The following is a 27780-nucleotide window of genomic DNA, read 5'->3' on the forward strand; positions in this document are numbered from 1 at the left end:
GCTGATTGGTCGGTGTGGTTTTACCTACCAGGTGGATGTGGAGCATGCTGCGTCGCCATTGGCCGAGAGGAGCCGAGGCCCCGCCCCCCTCGTCCTGTGAAAAGCAGCTGAGGAGAAAAAAGAGCAGGAAGAGTTTGTAGAGCAGCAGAGAGACGACACCGACACACAAGACACAACAGGTAGGAGCTACACACACACACACACACACACACACACACACACACACACACAGACTCACACAGATGGTTAACGTGTGTGTCTATGTGTGTGTCTGTGTGCGTGTCTGGTGTGTGTGTCTTTGTGTGTGTGTGTGTGTGTGAACTCTGAACCAGGCTTTTGCATAGACGGCTCCAGTTTTACATGCTGCTTTGTTTGCACCAACACAGCTGTGATGCTGAGTGTGAACTGGGCGTGTGTGTGTGTCTGTGTGTGTGTGTCTGATCTGCTGAGTGAGTAACTGTGTTGTGTTGTGTTGTGTTGTGTTGTGTTGTGTTGTGTTGTGTTGTGTTGTGTTGTGTTGTGTTGTGTTGTGTTGTGTTGATCTGGATCTACTGCTGCTTTCTGTTCAGATCTTCAGATCAGGAGTTCTCATGGTCCATTGTGTGTGTGTGTGTGTCTATTTGTGTGTTTGTGTGTGTGTGTGACAGTCACATGAGGCGACTAAATATACCAAAGTGTGTGTCAGGTTTTGTGCTGCTCTTTGATCTGAAGCCAAAAGTCCAAAGACACAGAGAGAGGATGTCTTTAGTTGGACGAGACAGTTTCAGACTGAAAGAGCTGAGCTGGTTCTGTTTGACTCAACATGGTCCTCTGTCTTTCTCTCTGTCCTCATCTCTCTGTCCTCCTCTCAGACTTGTCCTCCTGTAGACACACACAGACAGACAGCTACAGCTCAGTCAGCTCAGACCAACATGGCGTCCCTCGCTCCCTTCAGTCGGAGACAGTGGTCGTCTCAGTCCCTCAGGGTCACGGCCAAGGAGATGTCCATCGTCTCCGCCCGCGGGAAGAACAACGCCATCGCAGAGAGATTCTCCAAGTACGACTTTATCTTTATCTTTATCTCTGTCTCTGTCTTTGTCTTTGTTTTTGTTAATTTCAATTTCAGTTTCAAAGCTTTACACTGCAAAAACTCAAAGTCTTTCCAAGAATATTTGTCTTCTTTCTTGTCAAAATGTCTCATTTCTACTCAATACTAACCTCTTTCCACTTAAAATAAGACTCATCACCTAAAAAATATCTTATTTTTTAGATCATTTTCACTTGTTTCAAACAAATTTTCACTTAAAATAAATAGAAAAATCTATAGAAAAATGTTTGTGCTTGTAATAAGAAAGAAAAACTTGCTCCACTATCAGATTTGTCTACTCATTTCAAGTGAAAATCAGCTTGAAAGAAGTAAAAAGTGTCTAAAAACAAGCTGCTTTTTAACGTGATGAGTCTTATTTTAAGTAGAATGAGATTTGTTTTGACTAAAAATGACATTTTGACTAGAAATAAGACAAATATTCTTGGTAAGATTTTGAATTTTTTGCAGTGTATCACATTATGACATTTTCAAACCATTTGTTCCAAAGCTTCAACATTTAGAAACAAATAAAATAGATTAAAAATAACAACCAATAAACAGTAGAAGTATAAACAAGATGGACAGTGACGAGCTCTGTGTCTCAGTCTCTCTCAGCAGACGAGGACGAGGACATCATGTCCCTCACACTTTCACACATGTTCTCTCTGCTCAGCTGTTTCCAGTTTCCTCTTTTTCTTTTTTTTTATAAAACAGAAGACACGACCACACCATCATCAGTCCACTCCTTCACAAACACGTTCACAGACCTAAAACCACGACCTAAATGTTTCCTCACACTCAGATCAAGATCGTCAATAAATAGAACATATTAGAGTTACATCTCTGAGACGACGTTTAAATGTTTAAACCAATAAAACAAACCAGAGTTAAATGTAAAATCTAAAAATATTATGTGTTATATAAATTATTAAAGTCTTTAAATAAAAAATAAAACCTGCCAAGTCCTTCATGTCTCCTCCATGTCTCCTCTCCCTCAGGTATCAGATGGCAGCGGAGGAGAGCAGCGGAGAGAAGAAGATGGTCAGTAGCTCGTCCACCATGACACCTGTCCTCACTAACAGAACGTGATGATGAGAGCGTCAAAGTGAAACTGCTCAGTAACGTTTACTGTCGTCACATTAATTTCATGTGTGACAAAGAAAAGCAGCAAAACCCAAAAAAGTTTGACAAATGTGGAATTTTTTTTTGAAAATTACAGTTAAAATTGGTGCAACCAATCAGATGCTCCACAGGGGTTATGACATAATTTATGAGTCCCATGGGGCCAATGCCTGAAGCACTATTGTTATTGTGTGGATTTCTTCAAACTAAGTAAAATACATTTTTGCATTGAAGTGAATGGGACAAGCCAAAAAAAAAAAAGTAATTATTGGAGTTTTCCAAACGTCTACTGCTCAGGCATACTTTCACTTAGAGACTCCATTTAAACTTTAAAATGTAGACACAAGTCTTGTCTGTTGGTGTCTTAATCCACGTTTCGATAGGTTTGATAGTTTTTGATCAATCCCTGTTCAATGACCATGATCATATTTGGAGAAGTGTTGAGATTACAATGGGTGTGTATTGCACGGAATGTTCGTGTCAGAGTGGATGACATCATCAGATAGAGTGGAAGGAGTTGTCTGAAACTTTTCTTTTTCCACGCTGCTCCTGGACACAAATTACACTCTACACACATGATTTTTTCCACAGTTGTAGACAAACTTGTCCTCTCTATAACAATGTGTTCAACAAAGCAGAGAGACTGACAGAATTTAAACTGTGAGCTCCTAGTGTGGCAATGACTCTCTCTGCTCCTCATTGACTCCAATACAAAGATTTTCTGAGAGAAGCAGAAGGGACCTCGGTTTATAACTCGCAAGCGTTTCCAAAATATTACTGTTTATTTAACAGCAAAATCATATGAAATCGTTCAGGAAGTCCTTACGACGACCACGGTCTGCTTCTTCTTCTGATAGGAGCTACTGTTATGTCAGAATCAGCCCAAATCTGAGACCAGCGCAGAGGCAGAAAAAACGTTTCTGTCTGCCTGAGCCTGAGGGGCCTCTATTGTCGTGGCAACCTGTCTCCACCCTGACTCCGCCCCCTTTAGGAGACCAGCAGACTGTGACTCCGCCCCCTTTAGGGGACCAGCAGCAGCAGCAGCAGGTCTTGAGTCTATTGACTCCAATGGGAGAAATGAACATGAGCTCAGATTACGGTTGATTCTTTGGCTCCATAGTAACTTTTAAGTAAATATTGGACTCATTTTTCACAAGACACATCTCTTCTGAACATTTTGACACTAAAATGGACAATTTTCAGACGGGACACATCAGGAGAAAATTAACTTTGTTCCAGCAGGCCTTGTCTCTGTCTGTCATTCTCGCAAGATTTGGCACAGATTAGGCAACGTCAAACAAATGTCTTCTAACTCCTGCGCTAATTATTTTAATAATGTTCTTAATGTTAAATATGACTGTTAGCTGTGTAAATATTTAATGTTACAGAAAAAGAAAAAGAAGAAAGGCCAGCAGCACTCGTGTCCTTCTCATAGTTTTTTTTATTGCAAACTGCATCGGCGCTAAAACACACAGACCGGTTTCAACAACGTCTTCCTCAGTGTGCAATTTTCAACAGGAAGTGATGTATTTATACTCACAGCCGTGGTCAATCACTTGATAGACAAGTAACAATCATCGAGAAGAATAACAACTTCAAAAACTTCTTCTTTTTATGTAAGTGCAACTTTTGGCCGTGCACCTCTTCAGTTTTGTTCCTGAAAGTTTTTTTTTGGAGAGTGCGTGTTTTTCCTTGTTTTGAATATTTAAAGGGATAGTATCTTTTTTTTTTTTGAAAGTGTGGTTGTATGATCTCCAAATAGCCCCTAAGTACTTTAATTGCAGTAGAAGACTCTCTGCACTCCTCCCGTTAGCAACGCCAGCCCATAATAGCCCTGCCCAGAGATTTACAACATACAGTGTTGTGAACAGACCCAAAGAAACGGCCTATTTTCACGGCCTAGAAGAAGTTTTTTATTTGGACCTAACCAACTGCTGATCGGCGGGCGCTAACCCTGGGTGGAGGGATACGTGAGTTGGTTAGGTCCAAATAAAAACTGTGTTTTTCCTGCACTTTGAAGGGCTGGAAAAAATTATATTATAGCGAACAATGGAACTGTGTATTTTTTTCACGTAAAACCTCTTTTAGGCCGTGAAAATAGGCCGTTTCTTTGGGTCTGTTCACAACACTGTATGTTGTAAATCTCTGGGCAGGGCTATTATGGGCTGGCGTTGCTAACGGGAGGAGTGCAGAGAGTCTGCTATTGCAATTTAAGTACTTAGGGGCTATTTGTAGATCATACAACCCCACTTTAAAAAAAATGCTACTATCCCTTTAATGTTATCATAAGAAAATATAAATATCTCACTTTCCTCTACCGACAAAATTCATTGGCCCTAATTTGAATGTACATTGACAAAACAAGGAATGCTAAGTTTGAGAACCACTGATCCAGGTCCAGTCTCTGAGCTCTGAGCTGCTCTCAGGTTCCACTTTTTACCTTCACCTCATTTCCTGGATTTATTTTCCCCCCGTCGCCTCTGCTTCTGATTTTCTCTCTCTCTCTCTCTGTCTGTCTCTATGTCTCTCTCCCTCTCTCGCTCTCTGCTGTAGGGGGTGGGCGTCTCTTTGCTTCATGCTGCAGCTCTGATCACTTCTCAAGCCGCTCACATCTGGAGCTGACACACACACACACAGAGACACACACCTTCACACAAACAAACACCAACAAACACACACACATTGCGACTGGACGGGCCGGGCCTCTTCCTCCTCCTCCTCCTCCTCCTCCTCCTCTCAGGTTTTGACAGAGTTTCTACTTTGCTGAGTTTCTGCAGCTCTTTGTCTTTGTTGCTCTCGTTTTCTGTTTGACTTTTTTCTTCTTCCTCTGTCTCTATACTTCCTCCTCCTCTTCTCTTCTTCTCTCAGCTGGACGTGACGTGACGTGTGGTGGCTCGGTTTCCTGTTAACGTTCACTTTGACTCGTACGTCGTGTTTAGTTTGTCTCAGCGGTTTGAGTGTGAAACCGCAGAGAAGATCAAACCTGCAGCAGCTTGAGAGTTTTTACAGGTCGGAAACTCTCTGTCTGTTCATATCTGAACTGTCCTAATTATTTTAACAACTTTAACAACAGAGAATTTTTATCTTTCGCTCTAACTTTAAATGTGATTTGTTTCGTGACATTTTATGAGTATTGGTCCTTTTTTTAAACTTAATATTCCCTGAAACAGATACAAAAGTTATGTTGGAAGACGTCACTTTGACTTTTCTTATTTTCTTGCATGTTGTATATTTTAATTTAATGCTTCAAGACGATTTAGAGCTGAAACGCTAACGCATCGATAATTATCCATTTGTTTCTCAGAGATAGATAATCTATTGATGAATTTAACCAGCAGAGTAATGAATGAGTCTCTGTGGTGGTTGTATTTTATATTTTTACACTGCAAAAACTCAAAGTCTTTCTAAGAATATTTGTCTTATTTCTTGTCAAAATGTCTCATTTCTAGTCAAAACTAATCTCTTTCCACTTAAAATAAGACTCATTATCTAAAAATTAACTTGTTTTTAGATCACTTTCACTTGTTTCAAACTAATTTTCACTTGAAATAAGAAGTTTTTTGAAAGGAAAAACTTGCTCCACTATCAGATTTTTACTTTTACTTATTTCAAGTGAAAATATGATTGAAATAAGTAAAAAGTTTCTTAAAAACAAGCTGCTTTTTAATGTGGTGAGTCTTATTTTAAGTATGAGATTTGTTTTCACTAGAAATTAGACAAATGTTCTTGGTAAGATTTTTGAGTTTTTGCAGTGTAATGAGCTTCAGTTAATTTACTGTATGAATCTGACCTGAGAACAGATGTGGACAGGAAGTCACAGCAGTAGTAGTAGTTGTTTTTACAGTGTGAGTCTCTCTCTGGACCGACTCCTCTCTGTCTGACTGAATGGATCTTTGTGTTTCTCCTCCTCAGGTCACGGAGGAGCCTCCGCTTCGCTCGGGGAATCTGAGCGTTTTAAAGAAACGCTGGGAACAACCAGAACAACAGGCCACGCCCACCGCCGACGACCCCCCCAACACACACACCCACACACACACCCACACACACACCCACAGCAGCAGTCCATCAGCCCGGCCTCAGACCTCGGAGCAGCAGCTGCAGCCGCATCCAGCTCAGGCCCAGACCGCCGACATGGAGACTGATCCAGAGGGAGCGGGCGGAGAAGAAACCAAGACCGACGTGTCCGTGTCCGAGTGCGAGAAGCCGAGCGTCCCCATGACGAGCCTGAAGAAGATGTTTGAGAGAGGAGAGACGGACACGGTGAGTCTGCAAACATCTTCTTCCTGTCAGAGCCGACTCGGGTTCCACTGCACTGCAAAAACTCAAACTCTTACCAAGAATATTTGTATTTGTCTTATTTCTAGTTAAAATGTCATTTCTAGTCAAAACAAATCTCATTCTACTTAAAATAAGACTCATCACATTAAAAGCAGCTTGTTTTTAGACACTTTTTACTTCTTTCAAGCAGATTTTCACTTGAAATAAGTAGAAAAATCTGATAGTGGAGCAAGTTTTTCTTTCTTATTACAAGAAGCACAAAAAACTTGCTTTCACTGGCAGATTTTTCTACTTATTTCAAGTGAAAATTAGTTTGAAACAAGTGAAAATGATCTAAAAACAAGTTCATTTTTAGGTGATGAGTCTTATTTTAAGTGGAAAGAGATTAGTTTTGACAAGAAATTAGACATTTTGACAAGAAAGAAGACAAATATTCTTGGAAATATTTTGAGTTGGTGATGTAATGATGATTCCACTATTTAATATCCTAAAGGACGTTGATACGGAGGCTCAGAGAGGTCAAAAAATACAAGACATCAACAATTACACAACACATACACCATAAAAATCCAAATACATATTTTACTTCGCTTAGTTTTACAACAACAACACAGTCTCTATCATTAGTTCCCTCCACAGACTGATCCATATTCTCAGCTTTACACGTTTACTTTACAACTCAACAGGTTTGTGATTGTTCATTTAATTCCTTTGTCTATTATAATTATTGTATCAACTTCAAAGTTAAATCAAAGACCTTTTACTCCAGATCTCCTCACATTTAGACTGAAGACTAAGTCCAGTTGACTTGATTCAGTTGCCTCAAGGCCTTTGACCTGGACAGATGAGGATTTGCACAGACACTCCTTAGTATTTCATCACACACTGCAAAAACAAAATCTTTCCAAGAATATTTGTCCTTTTTCTTATCAAAATGTCTCATTTCTAGTCAAAACTAATCTCTTTCCACTTCAAATAAAACTCATCGCCTAAAAATTAACTTGTTTTTAGATCATTTTCACTTGTTTCAAACTAATTTTCACTTGAAATAAGTAGAAAAATCTGCCAGTGAAAGCAAGTTTTTTTGTGTTTGTAATAAGAAAGAAAAACTTGCTCCACTATCAGATTTTTCTACTTATTTCAAGTGAAAATCTGCTTGAAAGAAGTAAAAAGTGTCTAAAAACAAGCTGCTTTTTATGTGATGAGTCTTATTTTAAGTAGAATGAGATTAGTTTTGACTATAAATGACATTTTAACTAGAATATGAGACAAATATTCTTGGTAAGATATTGAGTTTTTGCAGTGCAGCAGCTTCTGTCGACACACACACTGCAAACACTCAAAATCTAACCAAGAATATTTGTCCTATTTCCAGTCAAAAATGTCATTTCTGGTCAAAACAAATCAAATTTTACCTAAAATAAGACTCATCACATTAAAAAGTAGCTTGTTTTTTAGCCACCTTTTACTCATTTCAAGCAGATTTTCACTTGAAATAAGTAGAAAAATCTGATAGTGGAGCAAGTTTTTCTTTCTTATTACAACACAAAACAACCTGCTTTCACTGGCAGATTTTCTACTTATTTCAAGTGAAAATTAGTTTGAAACAAGTGAAAATGATCTAAAAACAAGTTAATTTTTAGATGATGTGTCTTATTTTAAGTGGAAAGAGTTTAGTTTTTGACTAGAAATGAGACATTTGGACAAGAAATAAGACAAATTTCTTGAAAAAATTTGAGTTTTTGCAGTGCAGCAGCTTGAGAGTGTTTAGTTACTGTTCGTGGTGTTTGGTGCAGATGAGCTGAGAGAGAGAAGGTGATGGGCGGTTGGTTTCTGAGGCGGTACCTGACTGACTGAGGTTTGATGTGTTTCTGAGCGGCGGCGGCGGCTCGTCTTAACGAGGTTAACGAGCTGCGATAGTGAGTTCACAGACAAACAGGATCCACATTAGTCTCAGTTGGAGGAGAGAAACAGTGTGTTTGTTCTCAGAGGTCAGATCCCTGCAGAGCGTCAGGCTGCAGTCACATGGTCACACCACACACACACACACACACACACACACACACACACACACACACACACACTCAGCTGACTGGCTCATCCTCTCATGGTCTGGCTGTAAACGTACAGATCTGTGTGTAACAGCAGCACATCATCATCACCATCATTAGGCCTCTGGCTGCAGCAGGAAACTGATCCCAGAGCAGCTGAACACAGACTCACATGTGTCTGATGATGATGTGGTTATTGCTGCTGAACATTGAACGGTCTCACTGGTTGTGAAGGGTTTTATTCACCAGCAGCAGCAGCAGCAGCTCTACAGTATTTAGTTTGTTTAGAGGAATAATGAACATCAGCTCATAACAGAAAAGACAAAACATAGCCTACAAACAGTAATAAAATCTACTTTAAGGGATAGTTCAACATTTAGGGCCTAGTCAAATTGGCCCCATCACCATAATCCCTATAGTCATAGCAGTAGGTTCGTTACCTTTAATTGTCGGTGCAAGCTATTTTTAGAACGGCGGAGCAGAGCCGTGAGCTGCTCAGAGCTACGCTACGGAGGCTCATTATGGGATTTCTTGGTTTCCCTCATCAAACTCATCAAATACACAATCCAACAACTCCACAACGCTCTGGTGGACAAGTTGTGAGCTGCACATTCACCACGCTATGAGATAATAACACAACGTTACCACACAGAGTTGTTTTAGAGGGAAATGCAGAGACTGTTGATGAAAAACTGTCCCTGAAGGCAACGTGCATCAGAGGTTTTGCATGAATTTCCCTCTAAAACAACTAGGAAGTATAGTGGAGCTGTGCATAAAGCTCATTAAAGGTAACAAACCTTATGCTAAAACTAGCCTATAGGGATTATGGCAATGGGCCAATTTGCCAAAATGTTGAACTATCCCTTTAAACAGTGACTCAGACTGAGTCATGTGTTGGTCTCCTGAGAGGAGGAGGAGGAGGAGGAGGAGGAGGAGGAGGAGGAGGTCTGACCTGAACAGTTTCCTCCTGTTTCCTGTAGCTGGAGGAGGAACAGTCCGTTAGCATGTTAGCATGTTAGCTCAGTGAGTTGGTTAAAGGGTTAATCCTGAGAGTTTATACAACCGGCTCCAGGTGATGATGTCATGGTGTGATGATGTCATGGTGCAGTCTCATGACAGCAGATGATGTGACCCCCCCCCCCCCCTCCTCCTCCCTCAGGCCTCCTCTCACCCTCTGACCCCCTCATCCATCATCTGGTGTTCATCTCTCCGTCCGTCAGCTGTTTTCTCTCTCTCCACCTCTCCTCCTCCTCTCTTCCACCTCTCCTCCTCCACACTTCTTTTTCTCTTTCTCTTTCTCTCCTTCTTCTTTTCCTCTTTCTCCTCCATGTCTTTTCTTGGTCTTCTCTTTCTCCTCTTCTTCCTCCTCCTCCACTAACAGTAATTATACACAGGTCATTAATTAACACACAGTCAGTTCTAATAAACAGTTGATAACCAATAATCAATAATAGGAACCAGAGCTGAGCTGCTTTGTCTCTCCTTGGATTAATCTACAGATTTTATTAAATTAACCCCCCAGCCCCGCCCACCCTCCCCTCTTTTACTCCTCTCCTCCTCCTCCCTGCACCAGCTGCTCCTCCTCCTCCTCCTCCTCCTCCTCCTCTCTCTCCGTCTGCTGCTTCACTCTGAGGCTGCAGCTCATTCACCCCCCCCCCCCCCCCCCCCCCCACCACCTCCCACCTCCCGTGTTAATACAGCTCTGGAAAAAATGAGGAGGCCAAGTCCAAAATGTTGTTAATAAATCGGCTTCTCTCCATGTACCGGCCGTTGGATTTAACTCCAATACAAGGATCAACACATCTTATTCTACTTAATGAAGATTATAAAAAACACTGTTGAGATTAAAAAAATTGAGATTATTCCACCAACGTTGATTTCTGAAATCTTTCTAAATTTAAAAACATCAGTGTTTTTTTTTTTAATGACCATGAAACTTGTTTTCTTTGCATTATTATTCAAGGTCTAAATTAAAACACTGGAACCCATAATTTTGACCAGTTGTTATTTTCTGCAAATAAATGCTCTATGACAATATTTTTTTTTTTTTTCAAATTTGGGAGAAATGTTGTCAGTAGTTTACAGAATTAAAAAAAATTGTTCATTTCACTAAGGACGAATCTCCTTGTTGTTTACAACTACTTCCGGGTAGAAAACCAGAACAATAGTGACGGACGAGAGTTTCACTATATTTATCTAATTTTTCATGTCACTATATCACCGTTTAGACTGATCTGATGTTTGTTAAGTTTATAAAACCAATGATTGGACAAACATTACTATTTACGTGTGCACATTTTTGTAATTAGTCATGGTTATCATAGATTAGCCGGGCTAACGGTTAGCTACCTGTTTAACTTTAATAACTCAGTGACTCAATAAACGCTCCATGAACAAATATTTTCTCCAGCGGATATCTGAGTTACAACATGACTGAGCTAACAGGAGTAGTTTCATGTCCTGTCCCACAACGGGAGGGTTTTAACAGCTGACGTCCTGCTGTTAGCTTAGCTACCGCCGTTAGCTTAGCTACTGTTAGCTTAGCTGCTGCCGTTAGCTTAGCTACCGTTAGCTTAGCTACTGCTGTTAGCTTAGCTGCTGTTAGCTTAGCTACCGTTAGCTGTCCCTGTGGGAGCGTGCCTATGTTCCCACAGCCCTATGTTCCCACAGCCCTATGTTCCCACGGCCATATGTTCCCACAGTTCTAAGGTTTTCCTCAAAATTAGGCTCTGTTCCCACTGGACTCTCTCTACCTATCTGGACTCTCTCTATCTGGCCTGTCTAGCCTCTACCGGGTCTTTTTACTAAACTTAACCAACTCTTTTCTTCATTGCCTAAACCCAACCAATGGTGGGACCAAAGGGCTGTGGGAACATAGGGCCTAATTTTCAGTGACAACAAAAGTTAGAAATGTGGGAACATAGGGCTGTGGGAACATAGGGCTGTGGGAACATAGGAATGACCCCGTCCCGGTTAGCTGAGCCACTGATGCTTTCTAGACACTGTGATTCCCCCAAACTGAATAAATACAACACATAGCAACACAAAACACACACACAGAAATAGTAATGTTTCTTCATCATTTCAGATTTGTCTAAACGGTGATAGGGCGTGAAAAATATGATATATAGCTAAACTCTCGTTCGTTACTATTGATCTCATTCAAATTACAGCTGGTTTTCTACCAGGAAGTAGAATGTAAACAACAAGGAGATTCGGTCTGTAGCCTACTTTTTACAGTCTATGGTCTACTAGCCTATATAAAAGAATGGAATAAAGATATGAAATAGGCTACTACTAAATAAGTTATTGAATTCAAGGTCTAAATTAAAACACTGGAACTTTTATTTTTTAATCATTTTGACCAGTTGTTCTGCAAATAAATGCTCTTGATGACAATTTTTTTTTTTTTTCAAATTTGGGAGAAATGTTGTTAGTGGTTTTTAAAATTGGTCATTTCACTCTGAAAACTCATTCCTATAAAAACTAAAACCAGAGGAACCGATCATTTTGAACTGGTCTCTCATGTTTTCCAGAGCTGTGTGTGTGTGTGTGTGTGTGTGTTAATGTGAGGAGGGATTCCCCATATGTGACATCACCCCCCCCAGGAGGAACACCTGCTCCCTGTCTCCTCTCTGGTCCCTCCCAGTCTCTATCCTCCTCCCCCCTAAACCCTAAACCTAGACCCAAACCCCTCCCCAGAGACCCAGAGACCCAGAGACCCCCCCCCCCCCCCCCCCTCAGCCTCAGTGATAATAATCCAGACTCAGTCAGTCTGTTTCCTCTGGAGCTGCTTCAGTCCACATCCACTCAGACCTGGTTCCTCTGGTTCCTCTGGACTCTCTCTCTCTCTGCCCCCCCTCACCACCCCCCCTCACAGGAGGTAGGCTAGCTATGGCTCATTCATTCATTCATTCATTCATTCATTCATTCATTCATGTGTTTATGTGTGTGTTGTTTCCTGTGTCTTTGTTTAACCTCAGTTCATCTGGAGCGTCGTCACTGAGCTCTTTAGTGTGTGTGTGTGTTTTGAGTGTGTGTGTGTGTGTGTGTGTGTGTGTGTGTGTGTGTGTCTTTGTTCTGGTTGGAACTGGCTGTAGTAGTATTGGGTTAAGTTTGTGTGTGTGTGTAGGTGTGTGTGTGTGTGTGTGTGTGTGTGTGTGTGTGTGTGTGTGTGTGTGTGTGTGTGTGTGTGTGTGTGTGTGTGTGTGTGTGTGTGTGTGTGTGTGTGTGTGTGTGTGTGTGTGTGTGTGTGTGTGTGTGTGTGTGTGTGTGTGTGTGTGTGTGTGTGTGTGTGTGTGTGTGTGTGTGTGTGTGTGTGTGTGTGTGTGTGTGTGAGCTTTAACAGTATCAGGATTAGCAGCAGAGTCTTTGTCTGGTTGTTGATCCTCCTGAGACTCTGTCCTCATCTGACCCCCCCCCCACACACACACACACACACACACACCCGCACACCCGGTGTTTACTGTGGTGATGATGAAGATGGCGTCCTTTGTAGTGATGTGTCTCTGTCTCTTTGAAGTTCACTCACAGTTACAGTTGAGATTGATGTGTGTGTGTGTGTGTTATTGTGGCCAATCAGCTGATTGACTGTCAGTGTTTAGCCCCGCCCCCCCCCCCCCCCCCCCCCCCCCCCCCCCCCCCCCCCCCCCCCCCCCCCCCCCCCCCCCCCCCCCCCCCCCCCCCACACGATGACATCATCTTTTCTACTCACCTGGAGGAAGAGTTCAGGTCCAGTTCAGGGTCCTATAAGGTTTAACCCTTTAGTGGACAGAACTGTTGTGGTTTCTGCTGTAACTCTGAGTCTGTAACTGTTGTTGGTGTCAGAGCTGCAGAGTTAAAGCTGGAAACTGACTCAGTGTTTTAGTCTTAACCCTTTGTTATGAGTGTTTCTGTTGCAGCTCGTCTCATGCTGCGTTCATAACAACTCAGAGGTCGTAATTCCCAACTCGGAAATTTCCGACTTCCGACATCATTGCGTTCATTCTGCAGGAACTCGGAAGAATAAAAACCTGGATACCTGAAGGAAGTTTGGCGTATTGTGGCTCATCGCTGAATACGAAAAATCAATGCAGCAGTAAATGATGTTTATTTTGGAGGAGAGGAGACGCTGCAGATGAGTGCACATATAACGTTACAGCCTTGATAACAGTTAAACCTTATTTCCGTCACATACGAGGAACCGCAATTTCACACCATACAACAATCACAGCTTAATATAAACGTATTTCATAGGCTACTGAAATAATACACAAAAATATGCATTCAAACCTCAACAAATAACTTAAAATGTCTAAATTCTAACCGTTTAAGACGAGGGACGCCATGTTTTGATGTTGTCAAGTCGGAAAGTCGGAGCTCTTATGACACCCGAGTTTCCGACCTGTAATTTCCGAGTTTGACGCCGTTCAATTCATTTTTTACAACTCAGAGCTAATTTTTTTTCCGACTTCCGAGTCGTCTTGAACGCAGCATTAGTCTTAGTTATGAGTGTTTCTGTTGCAGCTGGTCTCAGTCGGTCAGAGGTTGTGAAGTTTTAGTGTTTAAAGCTCCAAACGAACCAGACGGACTGAGGACTGAGGACTGGTCCACTGCTGCTGCTCTAGATCTGGTTTTAATGTCGGCTTCACCTGGACCAGTCAACAGTCTGGACCTTCTCCCTCACTGGTTTTTCTTTAACTGAAGAATCAAAACTATGAAGGAACACGTGTGGAGTTACGTAGTAGACACACAAGTGTGACATGAAGCTGATGACTGAATCTAAAGTGTGAGAAAAGCTGCCATCAAAGCAAAAGGTGCAGACTGCTTTATTTAACACTTTGGTATTTACTACAAAGTGGGCTCCAGGACCCACAGGGTTTTTTTTTTTTTTTAGAAATTCTTACCACTTTTTTCTTTATAAATTTTAACACTTTTTCTAGAATTTTTTTAAAAACTTTTTTTTTTTTTCGAAATTTTTACCACTTTTTTTCCAGAAATGTTTAAACATTTTTGGAAAAATTGTACAATATTGAACCTAATTTGAACGTACATTGACTAAAGAAGTAATGTTCTTCAGTCTCAGAACAAATATTCATTCAAATATTCATGTATTGTTATTTTGTCTGTTATTTTGGATGTGACTCTGTCGAGACGTCCGAGGGCGTGTAGCCGTGTACACGTTCAATTTGTTAACGTTAAGTGAGCCCATGGGTGGATCCTGTGTATCTACTTAATGAACACCTGAAAGCATTTGTCTTAATTGACCTGACGAAGAGCACACTGCTCGAAATGTTGTCCTTTTTATAGTCCTCTAATACATTTTTGTATATTTGGGAGCTCCTACAGTGTTGCGAGTCCTTTCTTGTTAAAGTTAAGTGAACAAAAATGTTGTTTTTTGTTGGTAATGAAAATTTCTTGGTTTCCTTTTCACAAAAGAGGAATAAACAACAGAGAAACAACATGAGTAGGCTTCCTGCATCGGCCAAACCGTTACTTTAAACATCGCTATCATCAGCAAAGAAGTTCACATTCGGTGCATCGCCGTAGTGACGGTGTGAAGCTGTGGTGATGATGATGATGATGATGATGATGAGTCTCAGGCTGAGTCTCTGACCTGCTGTGTAATCTCCTGTACCTGAGCTGAGTCTGAGCTGTGATTGGCCGGACCGTCGGCCTGTGGGCGGAGCCTCATGAGGCCGTCGCTGCACTGACCTCAGATCAGATCAATATAACATCTAATAACAAACGTCTCATGCACAGAGAGAAGAAGCCGAACTGTGGAGTTTATAGAGTTTATGTTTATTTATTATTATAATAATTATAATAATAATAATGATGATAATAAATATATTAAGAAGTTTAAATGTTTTAAAACCGGCGGCGGAGAAACGATCGGTTTGTTTTGTGGCCGAGGAGCAGACGTCTGAGTCTCTGAGCTCATAAGGGGATTAAAGTGGTTTGGACTGCTCACACACACACACACACACTCCAACACACACACACACACACACACACACACACACACACACCTCACACACACACACTCCAACACACACACACACACTCCTACCTTTGTCTGTGTTGTGTTCATCCCTCGACACGGTGATGGTCCTGATGGACAGTCTGCTGGTTGCTGCTCAGGCTGAAACATGTGAGCACCGTGTGTGTGTTTGTGTTTGTGTTTTCACTGCTGTTTTATTGCCTATTTTCTAACTGTTTTGTGTGTGTGTGTCTCTGTGTGTGTGTGTGTGTCTCTCTGTGTGTGTGTGTGTCTGCAGGCGTCCAGAGAGCAGCCGAGCAGCAGAAGCAGCAGCTCTGCCAGCAGCATGGAGCAGCTACTAGGAGGTAAACGATAGAAACTGGAACTAAATGAAATTATGTTTCTGTCTTTTTATTGGAGCGACGACGGGACGGAGAGACTTACAGCTGAAGGAGATTATCAGTGTTGTTGTTGTTGTTGTTGTTGTTACTATTATTGAACGTGGACAAACAGCTCTAACACCAACAGGAAGCTGCTGTAGCTGCAGCTCAGCATGTTGTTTCTATGAACTCTGATGTTTCTCTGAATGAAGGAAATATTATACAGTTCATCAGTGATATTTATATTTAGGCTACCAATGACTATTAACTAAAAATATATAGACTAAGTGCATTTAAAGGACAATTCCAGGCAAATTCAACTCATTTTAGCTCTAAAAGAAGGAATCTGAAGCGAGTCCAGAGTTGATATTCCTGTGTTTCTGACACAAACGGGAGCTTCCCACTGCACCTGAACACACCGAGCGTCAACTTGGGTCTCGACTCCGCCAGACTTTGAATTAGATCTAGTTTTACAAACATGTCGACTTGTTGAAGTAAATAAACTTCTGGCTGCATGTTTGAGTCTCCATCTGACGCTGTCTGTGGCTTTGAGGGATGGAAACAGCCTAAACAGCGGAACTTCAATCCGCTCCCATTCATCGCTGCCGTGGCGACGCGGGGACAGACACAACTACCGCAAAACAGGAGACATTAAACTGGAAACCTTCAGATTCCTTCTGTTAGACCTAAAATGTTAGAAACATACAGCCCAGAGTTGAATTTGCCCGGAATCGTCCTTTAAGTGATTGTTTTAAAGGGATAGTTCAACATTTTGGCAAAATGGCCCATCACCATAATCCCTATAGTCTTAGCAGTAGGTTCGTTACCTTTAATTGTCGGTGCAAGCTATTTTTAGAACGGCGGAGCAGAGCCGTGAGCTGCTCAGAGCTACGCTACGGAGGCTCATTATGGGATTTCTTGGTTTCCCTCATCAAACTCATCAAATACACAATCCAACAACTCCACAACGCTCTGGTGGACAAGTTGTGAGCTGCACATTCACCACGCTATGAGATAATAACACGTTACCACACAGAGTTGTTTTAGAGGGAAATTCATGTAAAACCGCTGATGCACGTTGCCTTCAGGGACAGTTTTTCATCAACAGTCTCTGTATTTCCCTCTAAAACAACTCTGTGTGGTAACGTTGTGTTATTATCTCATAGCGTGGTGAATGTGCAGCTCACAACTTGTCCACCAGAGCGTTGTGGAGTTGTTGGATTGTGTATTTGATGAGTTTGATGAGGGAAACCTAGAAATCCCATAATGAGCCTCCGTAGCGTAGCTCTGAGCAGCTCACGGCTCTGCTCCGCCGTTCTAAAAACAGCTTGCACCGACAATTAAAGGTAACGAACCTACTGCTATGACTATAGGGATTATGGCAATGGGCCAGTTTGACTAAATGTTGAACTATCCCTTTAACAGAATCTGCTTCATCAACCTCCTTTAGTTTTAAAGTCGTTGAGTGGTTTTCTCTCCTCTGGTGACTCACATCGTTCCCAGAAACGAGACGCTGAGAAGTGACGACAGGAAGAGAGAGAGAGATTCCTGTTTCCTTCTGGCTGCTCCGACCTCTGACCTCAGGAAGCAGCAGCACATTCACCAAGAAATTAATACTGACGTGTAAAACTGAATTAGTTTAGTTTAAACTATAGTCCAGGCAATATAGCGTTTTCCGACAGACTAATTGTCACAGAATGTTTTTCACCATACATAATTTCTATGAGGTGTCTAGAACAACATACTTAAAGTCGTAAGAAATCCTAGTTGGGGAAATATGTTTAATCTGCATCATTATTTACTGCATAAAGTCTATGGTGCTGACAACAATACACCCCAATTGGGCTTTTTTTCCCTTTACTCCTATCACAATGAAACTTTACATAATGAAAGTATCCATGAAATGTAACATTTTTTGTATTACAATTTTCCTTTAAAATGAATTTGAATATGCAAATGAGCCTTACACTAATCAAATATGCCCAAAATACACCCGAATAGGCTTATTTTTTTTCCTTTACTCCTCCTCCTCATTGGCAAATTAAAATTCATTTTTCCAAGAAACTTGTAATACAAAAAATGTTACCTTTCATGTCTACTTTCATTGTGTAAAGTTTCATTGTGGTAGGAGTAAAGGAAAAAAAGAAGCCTATTCGGGTGTATTTTGGGCATATTTGATTAGTGTATAGCTCATTTGCATATTCAAATTCATTTTCAAAGAAACTTGTAATACAAAAAAATGTTAAATTTCATGGATACTTTCATTGTGTAAAGTTTCATTGTGATAGCAGTAAAAGAAAAAAAAATAGCCCCATTGGGGTGTATTGTTGTCGGCACTATAGACTTTATGCAGTTTTAGTTTAGTATGTATGTTTATTTCGGTCTCATAAAAACAAATACAGTAGACAAATATAAAGGTATAAATACAAAACAAAATAAATCAGAACAAAAACACAACAAGCAAATCAATTTACTTTGACCGAAAAGGTGTAGGCTGAAGCATCAGCTTATTTTGCCTACCCTTCAGTAAATAATGATGCAGATTAAACATATTTCCCCAACTAGGATTTCTTAGGACTTTTAGTATGTTGTTCTAGACACCTCATAGAAATGATGTATGGTGAAAAATATTCTGTTACAATTAGTTCTATTTTTGGGTCCAAAATGAGCTAGATTGCCTGGACTACTAGTGAAGAAGCTGCACAAAGTGAAGAGGGAACTGTCATGACGAAGTCAAAACGCGTTGATGATCTTTACGTCGTCACCCCAGAATTCCTTTTAAAAACCTTTTTGAAACTGGATCTGCACTAGTAGCCTACACTGCAAAAACTCTAAATCTTTCCAAGAATATTTGTCTTATTTCTTGTCAAAATGTCTCATTTCTAGTCAAAACTAATCTCTTTCCACTTTTAAATTTTTTTACTTATTTTTAGATCATTTTCACTTGAAATAAGTAGAAAAATCTGCCAGTGAAAGCAAGTTTTTTGTGCTTGTAATAAGAAAGAAAAACTTGCTCCACTATCAGATTTTTCTACTTATTTCAAGTGAAAATCTGCTTGAAAGAAGTAAAAAGTGTCTAAAAACAGGCTACTTTTTAATGTGATGAGTCTTATTTTAAGTAGAACGAGGTTTGTTTTGACTGAAATAAGACAAATATTCTTGGTCAGATTTTGAGTTTTTGCAGTGTAGGAAGTCGTCATGCTGTTTTTTATCTAGGAAATAGGGTTATGTCACGATCATGATCCAGGTTTGTGGATCGTAAGTATTTAAACACACTGAGCATCAGAGAGTGACATCGTGTGTGTGTGTGTGTGTGTTGCAGATGGAGGTCTTGCTGAGTCGACTCCTCTCCGGGACAGGATGGCTCTCTACCAAGCTGCCATCTCCAAACAGGAAGCTCCGCCCCCTTCGGTCAGTGTCACCGCTCCGTTTTTTTGTTTCAGTGTTTTGTTTAAAGGGATAGTTCACCCAAAATTGAAATGTCACTCATTATCTCCTCCCCCTCATGTGGACTAAGGGCTGGGAGAAGTTTCAGAGTCCTCCGTGGCTTCTCTGAGTTACAGGGGGTCTCGGCGTAGCAGTGCATGTCCATATAACGGTTGCGAATGGATACCAACTGTCTTCGTAACAAAAAGACACACCAAAAAACATCCAAATACCTCCATGCTGCTCGTATGTAATGTCTGTCTTGTATTGAAGCCCCGACATGAGAAATTGTTCCGAAAAAAATTAAATAAGTCTATATTTCAAGCTCGTTTGTAGCGGAAGCTTCTCGAAGCTCCTCTTCCTGGTTCATCCAAATCTCTTAATTTCTCATTTCGGGGCTTCAATACAAGAGGGACATTACATACGAGCAGCATGGAGGTATTTGGATGTTTTTTGGTGTGTCTTTTTGTTACGAAGACAGTTGGTATCCATTTGCAACCGTTATATGGACATGCACTGCTACGCCGAGACCCCCTGTAACTCAGAGAAGCCACGGAGGACTCTGAAACTTCTCCCAGCCCTTAGTCCACATGAGGGGGAGGAGATGATGAGGGAAATTTCAATTTTGGGTGTTAAACTATCCCTTTAAATGTCTGACCATAGAGAGAGAGAGAGGAAGTGAGAGGGAGGTGGGTGAGTCAGAGCAGGAAAACACCTCGGTGAGCAGCAGAGATGTGACTCTGTGGTGTCGATGCAAAGTGAAGCTGGTTCCTCAACACTGCTGCTGCTGCTGCTCTGTCTCTGTTCCTATTGGCTGCTGCTCTGTCTCTGTTCCTATTGGCTGCTGCTCTGAATGGCTCTTTGTTTTGTTTTATTATATTTAGTGTATTTACATGACGCAGGCAGACGGCTGCTCTGACGCTGCTAAAGTTTATTCTCTGATCTGAACCAGACCTGGCAACCCTTCACTTAGTTTCATTTTAACATTAAAGGCTTCTAACTAAGACATTTTGTAAAGAGACAAATCTTGAGTTTATTAAATCAAAATTAAAATGTGGATTTTAAAGCTCAAAGATCCGTAAAGTCAAGAGGTGCAGGTTTGATGCCGAGTCTGCAAATAAACATCTAAATACGTCTGAATGTTTCTCTCCTCTCTAATCCAGTCAGCCACACTGACCCGGGATCAGCTGCAGACTGACCCGGGATCAGCTCCACACTGACCCGGGATCAGCTGCAGACTGACCCGGGATCAGCTCCACACTGACCCGGGATCAGCTGCAGACTGACCCGGGATCAGCTCCACACTGACCCGGGATCAGCTGCAGACTGACCCGGGATCAGCTCCACACTGACCCGGGATCAGCTGCAGACTGACCCGGGATCAGCTCCAGACTGACCCGGGATCAGCTGCAGACTGACCCGGGATCAGCTGCAGACTGACCCGGGATCAGCTGCAGACTGACCCGGGATCAGCTCCAGACTGACCCGGGATCAGCTCCAGACTGACCCGGGATCAGCTCCAGTGTTTCATTGTGTCTGTGTTTTGTGTCTCAGAGCGACCAGCTGGACAAGCAGAAGGAGAACGTCCCTCCGTCTGTGGACATGGTGAGGAAGCTGTCCTCTGGAGTCACGTCTGTTTATGATGAAGAATCAGTCAATAAATATATTAAATATAATAATATAATATAATAATATAATATAATATCTGTTGTTGTTGTTGTTGTTCCAGAGTCCAGAGTCGGAGTCAAACAGCAGGAAAAGTTTCAGCACAGAGAGTTCAGGTAACAACACGCTCTTAATAATAATAATATTATTCCTTATTAATAATTATTATAATTCATTATTATTATATATATAGCGTTCAGCTGCTTTCAGCATTCACACGCATTTTCTGCAGTTAATTATTATAATTAATTATTATTATAGATCTACTTATTGTTTAATAAGAGCAGGAGTCACGTTAACCCTCTATGGTGCTTTATGATTGGGGGGGGGGGGGGGGGGGGGGGGGTGTTTTTATGTCTCAAAATAGACTAAATAAACATAATCTAAAGACTTTTTTTTTTAGAAATGATTATTTTTTTAAGTTTTTGGGATTTGTTGCCTGTAGGTAATATTGTACCATAACGGTGCATAAGTGAAGAAGCAAGTTTTTTTTTTTTAAATTCAATTGGATCATCATTTATTTCATAAACATATGTAAAATATTAAATATCTTAAACTGGTTACAATACATGCTATTTGAATTTTAAAGCCTTATAAAATGAAATCTTTTAGAGGGTTTCTTGTCTGAATGTTGTCTGCTGGCAACACTGTACCATTGTAGAACGACCCATTGAAATGAATGACTCAAAGTGTCTAAACGTATTGTTTGAAGAATAATTAATTATAATTACAGTAAATTCTATCTTATACTATTCTAGAAATACCAGTCTCTGTAAAGGTTCACCTCCACTGGCCTCATCCCAATTCTCACTCTCATCTTCCTCATCATCATCCTCATCATCATAATAGCCTGAAGTTTACTTTACTGAAACCAAAATCAAATTTATTGTAAGGATCAAAACAAAATTATGATGAATGGTATGTGTTTGAACATTATATTTACACCTAAACACACTCAACCATAATCTCATGCTGCAATGTTGATTCCATAATGCTTCACTGCAACAGGTGCAACAGGTGCACAAGTTTCCATTATTTAATAAGCAAATAAATTGTATGGAACTATTAAAAATTAAACTTTACTAATCTATTAGTTTAAATATATATTTTTCCAGATGAAAAAGCACCAGGAAGTTACTGTGTGTTTTCAGACCGTTTTAGTGGAGCAAAATGGCAAACCTGTTCCCTTTGAAAAAGATCTGCAAAAAAGTGTTTCAGTGGCTTCCTGAAAGTCATGTGATTAATTAAAGCTTTGTGATTGGTTCTCTATGGTCTCCTCTCTTTTCTAAAGTATAATTACAGCGTTAAAAGCATCGTGCAACACGGCACCATAGAGGCTGCACAGACGTGACAACAGCTCCCTCTAGTGTTCACACTGTGTCACTGCCTTTTCTCACCATCCCATAATGTGACTCTACAGGTTCTGGTCCTGGTCCTGGTTCTGGTCCTGGTCCTGGTACTCCGGCTTCCTCCAACAACAAAGACTCGTCTCAGCCCAAAACCCCCCGAGTGAGAGAAGTGAAGATTCACTACGACACACGGTCACGGTTCCTGTGAATGGATGAGTGGGTTAACTCTGTGTGTGTGTGTGTGTGTGTGTGTGTCTGTGTGTGTGTGCGTGTGTGTGTCTGTGTCTGTGTGTGCGTGCCTTGCAGAGCTTCCGGCTGCCGGTCAGAGAGTCGTGTGTGTCGTGTCAGAAGACGGTGTATCCTCTGGAGAGGCTGGTGGCCAATCAGCACGTTTACCACAGCTCCTGTTTCCGCTGCTCGCACTGCAACACCAAGCTGAGGTCAGACTCAACACACACACACACGCTAATAAAAAGCCAAATATGTGACATACTGTCCCTTTAAGACAAATATTTTTTGTATTACAAGTTTTTATTGACAAATTTTATGTTTAAATATGTAAATGAGGCAATATCTAATTAAATATGCGCTAATTTGCATATATTTCCAGAACAGAAATCTGAACAATGGATAAAACTACTTTGTTTTATTTTGTTGACACATTAGAGTCTTTAGTTTTTCCAGAGGAGGATTGTGGATATCTCTTTTTATCACTCTGTAAATGAGAAAATACTGTCACCAGCCCTAAAACATCTAATATCTCCATGTTTTTAGTAATAAAATGTTGTATAAATGAGGCTGTGAATGATATATCAACAATCCCCTCTGTAAAAACCTTCAGAATATAGAAAGGGATCAAAGTGGAAGGTTTGGTGTCTGTAAGTGCTGCTGAAGTGGAGATTTCTAGAGAGGAGTCTGAGTCTGAAAAACTCTTTCTGAGAAAACGGCCTTTAAAGACTTGGACTGTAAAATTACATAGATTGTTATTGTCAATCCTACTTTTATGATTTGTTGTTAATACAAAGGAAATGACATTTTTTGGAGCCCAGATCATTGTTCAGGAGAGAGAGCTTTACAATCATACCTGACATGACATGGGTCAGAATAACTCCTATAGGAGAAATTTACAGACGAAATGAAGTAAAATAAATAAAACCTCCATGTGGATTTTCTACCATTTCCTTCCACTATTCTGTAAGAAGACATGTTAAGGAAGAATGAAAGCCCAACATCTCAAAAACCAATGTTTTTGCCTGTGGTGTCTCACCTTAAAGGGGTAGTTCACCCAAAATTGAAATTTCACTCGTTATCTCCTCCCCCTCATGTGGACTAAGGGCTGGGAGAAGTTTCAGAGTCCTCCGTGGCTTCTCTGAGCTGCAGCGGGGTCTCGGCGTAGCAGTGCATGTCCATATGACGGTTGAGAACGGAGCTCACTTTTCAAATCTCGCAGGATTTGCACTGACAATTTCTCATGTCGGGGCTTCAATACAAGAGGGACATCACAGACGAGCAGCATGGAGGTATTTGGATGTTTTTTGGTGTGTCTTTTTGGACGAAGAAAAGTGAGCTCCGTTTTCAACCGTCATATGGACATGCAGTGCTGCACGGAGCCCCGCTGTAACTCAGAGAAGCCACGGAGGAAATTTGAATTTTGGGTGAACTATCCCTTTAAACATCATTGGATGTTTAGATCCAAGAACCTGGAGAAACTCAGAGAAACCTGGTCATTCATGATCTATAGTGTTGTTATATAGCCTATATATGATCACAACCAGGAAACTCAAGTCCATGTGAACACACTGAGGGTGATGAGGAGGATGTTTCTGCAGGAGAAAGGTGGTCTAACGTCCTCTCCTCTTCCTTCCCTGTTCTCCTCCTCCTCCTCCTCCTCCTCCTCCTCCTCCTCCTCCTCCCTCCTTCCTCTCCTCCTCCTCCTCCTCCTCCTCCTCCTCCTCCCTCCTTCCTCTCCTCCTCCTCTCCTCCTCCTCCTCCTCTCTCCTCCTCCTCCTCCAGTCTGGCCAACTACGCCTCCCTTCACAACAGCGTCTACTGTAAACCTCACTTCTGTCAGCTCTTCAAGGCCAAAGGAAACTACGACGAAGGCTTCGGCCACCGTCCTCACAAGGAGCTGTGGGAGGGGAAGGCCGAGTCCGACGCCTCCTCCTCCTCCTCCTGCTCCTCCTCGCCTCAGACCGCCGCTCAGACCGCCGGCCCGGCCCTGGCTCTGGCTCCAGCGGCAGCCTCGGCGTCCTCGGAGCTGTGCAGCCCCAGCGTGGAGGACTCGCCGCTCGCCAAGGTGACGGTGCTTACAGAGCTCTGGGCTGAATTGTGTCAAAAAAGTCTAAAAAAATGATACTATCCCTTTAAGAGTGGCAGTTAAAGTGTGGTTGTATGATCTCCAAATAGCCCCTAAGTACTTTAATTGCAGTAGAAGACTCTCTGCACTCCTCCCGTTAGCAACGCCAGCCCATAATAGCCCTGCCCAGAGATTTACAACATACAGTGTTGTGAACAGACCCAAAGAAACGGCCTATTTTCACGGCCTAAAAGAGGTTTTACCTGAAAACAAATGCACAGTTCCATTGTTCGCTATAATATAATTTTTTCCAGCCCTTCAAAGTTTCAGGAAAAACACAGTTTTTATTTGGACCGAACCAACTCACGTATCCCTCCACCCAGGGTTAGCGCCCGTCGATCAGCAGTTGTAATGTAATTTCAAGTAGAAAACAAATGTAAAAATAAGGAGGTGCCTAAACCATCCTGAAAGTGGTGACAAGAAAATAATTCAGGTATCCACAGCAATAAACAGTGTGTTTTCATGTATAACTTGGAATTGAAAACTGAAAAATAAAATATTCTAAAACAAACAGGTGACGGTGCTGACGGCGACCATGGAGGCTCTGGGTCAGAGCTCGGCCGAGAGGAGCGACCGGCCCACCGAGACCCGCCGCCTCAAGATCTCCTGGCCGCCGGCGCGCAGCGAGACGCAGGATGGAGCCGCCGTCGCCGAGGGCAACGGAGCCGCCGGGAAACCAATCAGAGCCAAGTGGCCGCCGGAGGAGGACGACTCCTCTGACCAGACCAGAGAGGTGTCCAGCGTCCGGCGCAGTCTGCCCTTCACCTCGCCACCACAGATCTCCACTGCTCCTAGAGCGAGGAGAGGAGGAGGAGGAGCAGGAGCAGCAGCATGAGGAGGAGCAGGAGCAGCAGGAGGAGGAGCAGGAGCAGCTGAGCCCTGAGCTCCTCCTCCATGGAGCTGCAGCCCGCAGGTCAGAGGTCGAGACGCCCACGGAGGAGATAGAGGACAGCTGTGTGGACGTCCACAGCAGCTCCGCAGAGGAGGAGCAGGAGGAGCAGGAGGAGGTAGGGATGTCACATCACAATTACTTGTTTTCACAAGTAATATTGGCGGTATTAAACGCCACAATTAATTGATCATAAAGATTCCTAAATACCGTCACTTTCCAAAAAAGATTATGTCGATACCATATCGACAGATGTGGCACCAAAGTAAGGTACATGCACAGTGTGGTTGTATGATCTACAATTATAGCCCCTAAGTACTTTAATTGCAGTAGAAGACTCTCTGCACTCTCCCGTTAGCAACGCCAGCCCATAATAGCCCTGCCCAGAGATTTACAACATACAGTGTTGACCCAAAGAAACCGGCCTATTTTCACGGCCTAAAAGAGGTTTTACCTGAAAAATAATACACAGTTCCATTGTTCATTATAATATAATTTTTTCCAGCCCTTCAAAGTGCAGGAAAAACACAGTTTTTATTTGGACCGAACCAACTGCTGATCGGCGGGCGCTAACCCTGGGCGGAGGGATATGTGAGTTGATTAGATTCAAATAAAAACTGCGTAATATTTCAAACACTTCCCCGGAGGGATTAATAACTGGTCCTATATTAAAGGGATACACCAACATTTCTTTTCGTGTCTTGCCTCACTCCTGAGTCCATGACCAGCAGATAGACACCATCCTTTCAACTGTGCGTGCATTAACAAGGGAGATAGAGCCGTATCGCCCGTAATTAGCTTAGCTCAAACACTGGAAGTGTATAGGTAGTGTTAGCCTGCCTCCACCTAAAGTCGCTAATTAGCTTAGCTCAAACACTGGAAGTGTATGGGTAGGATGGGTGGATAAAGTGATATATTTACAGAGTTTAAACATGTTTAGGTGAGAAAGTAGCCGTTTAGATCAGCAGTGTGTCGTTAATTTGTCTAAATACCAGCTGTTTACTATTTTGTGTTTTTTTCAAGCTTGTTTGTAGCGGAAGCTCCTCTTCCCGGTTCGTCCAAATTTGACGAACCGGGAAGAGGAGCTTCGAGAAGCTTCCTCTACAAAACAAGCTTGAAATATAGAGACAGTTGGTATCCATTTGCAACCGTCATATGGACATGCACTGCTACGCCGAGACCCCCTGTAACTCAGAGAAGCCACGGAGGACTCTGAAACTTCTCCCAGCCCTTAGTCCACATGAGGGGGAGGAGATAATGAGTGAAATTTCAATTTTGGGTGAACTATCCCCTTAAGAGATTAGTAATGTAATTATATTGCGACTATATTTGATTTTGCACATTCATAGTGTTGTGAAATTTATTGATGCATAATAATCGTAACACCGTGATTATTTCTGTGACATCCCTAGGTGGAGGAGGAGAAGGAGGAGCGTGATGGAGAGATGAAGAGCGAAGACATGACGGAGCATCAGGAGGAGAAAGAGGAGGAGCGAGCTCCAGGAGGCCAGACTGAGCCTGAGGAGGAGAAGATGGAGGAGGAGGAGGAGAAGATGGAGGAGGAGGAGGAGGATGGAGGTGTGGTGGAGGAGATGCCCACAGCCGTGTCCTCCCCTGAGGAGGAGGTGGAGCTCAGCCGCTCGTCTCAGGACGTCGGCTTCTGGGACAGCGAGGAGGTGGAGGAGGAGAAGGAGGAGAAGGAGGAGAAGGAGGAGAAGGAGGAGGAGGAGCTGACGGTGGAGGAGATGATCAAACGAAACCGATACTATGAAGACGAAGAGGAGGAGCAGCAGGAGGTGGAGGAGGAGAACGTCTGAACACCTCCAACAACTCCTCCTCTCCTCTTCCGTCAACGACCTCTTCCTCTTCCTCTTGTTTTTCTCTTTGTGCCTCAACAGAAACATTTCAGTCAAACATTTCGTTTCCTACCACGTAGTTTTTACACAGCGGTTGTTTTTACAGGTCCACTATGTTTTTAAATTTAAAGCAGGTTCATGTCTTTAATATGTTTTTGTTTTTAGAGGAGAAACGTCAGAACAGTTTGTGACGTAGAAACAAACCTTTAACTTCTGTTTCATCTGTAGTTTGGTCTTAGAACTGTCTCTTCCCGTCTTCTTTCACCTCTTTAATAAATAATAAAAAACGAGGCTCAGTTGTCATGTACGCAGCAGGAAAAAACAATCACTTCTTCGTTCTGTTTCTGTTTCGTCGACTTGTATCTGGATCTGAATGTTGTT

General features: G+C 42.0%; 1 protein-coding gene and 1 long non-coding RNA gene across 2 annotated transcripts in view; both read left to right on the forward strand.

Moving 5' to 3' along the window:
* LOC310988711 overlaps positions 1-27780 on the forward strand; it is a 531702-nt gene that overhangs the window by 473692 nt on the left and 30230 nt on the right. The window lies entirely within an intron of this gene.
* LOC310988881 (LIM domain and actin-binding protein 1-like) lies at positions 900-27719 on the forward strand. The gene is made up of 13 exons (XM_083975685.1): positions 900-1036; positions 2065-2107; positions 6101-6448; positions 15777-15843; positions 19181-19269; positions 20839-20889; positions 21014-21065; positions 22370-22458; positions 22605-22738; positions 24312-24594; positions 25169-25396; positions 25509-25661; positions 26965-27719. The coding sequence occupies exons 1-13, from the start codon at positions 912-914 to the stop codon at positions 27358-27360; spliced, it is 2058 nt and encodes a 685-aa protein (XP_083831811.1). The 5' UTR covers positions 900-911; the 3' UTR covers positions 27361-27719.

This window comes from Trachurus trachurus, assembly GCF_905171665.1.
Source record: "Trachurus trachurus genome assembly, chromosome: 7".
NCBI lineage: Eukaryota > Metazoa > Chordata > Actinopteri > Carangiformes > Carangidae > Trachurus > Trachurus trachurus.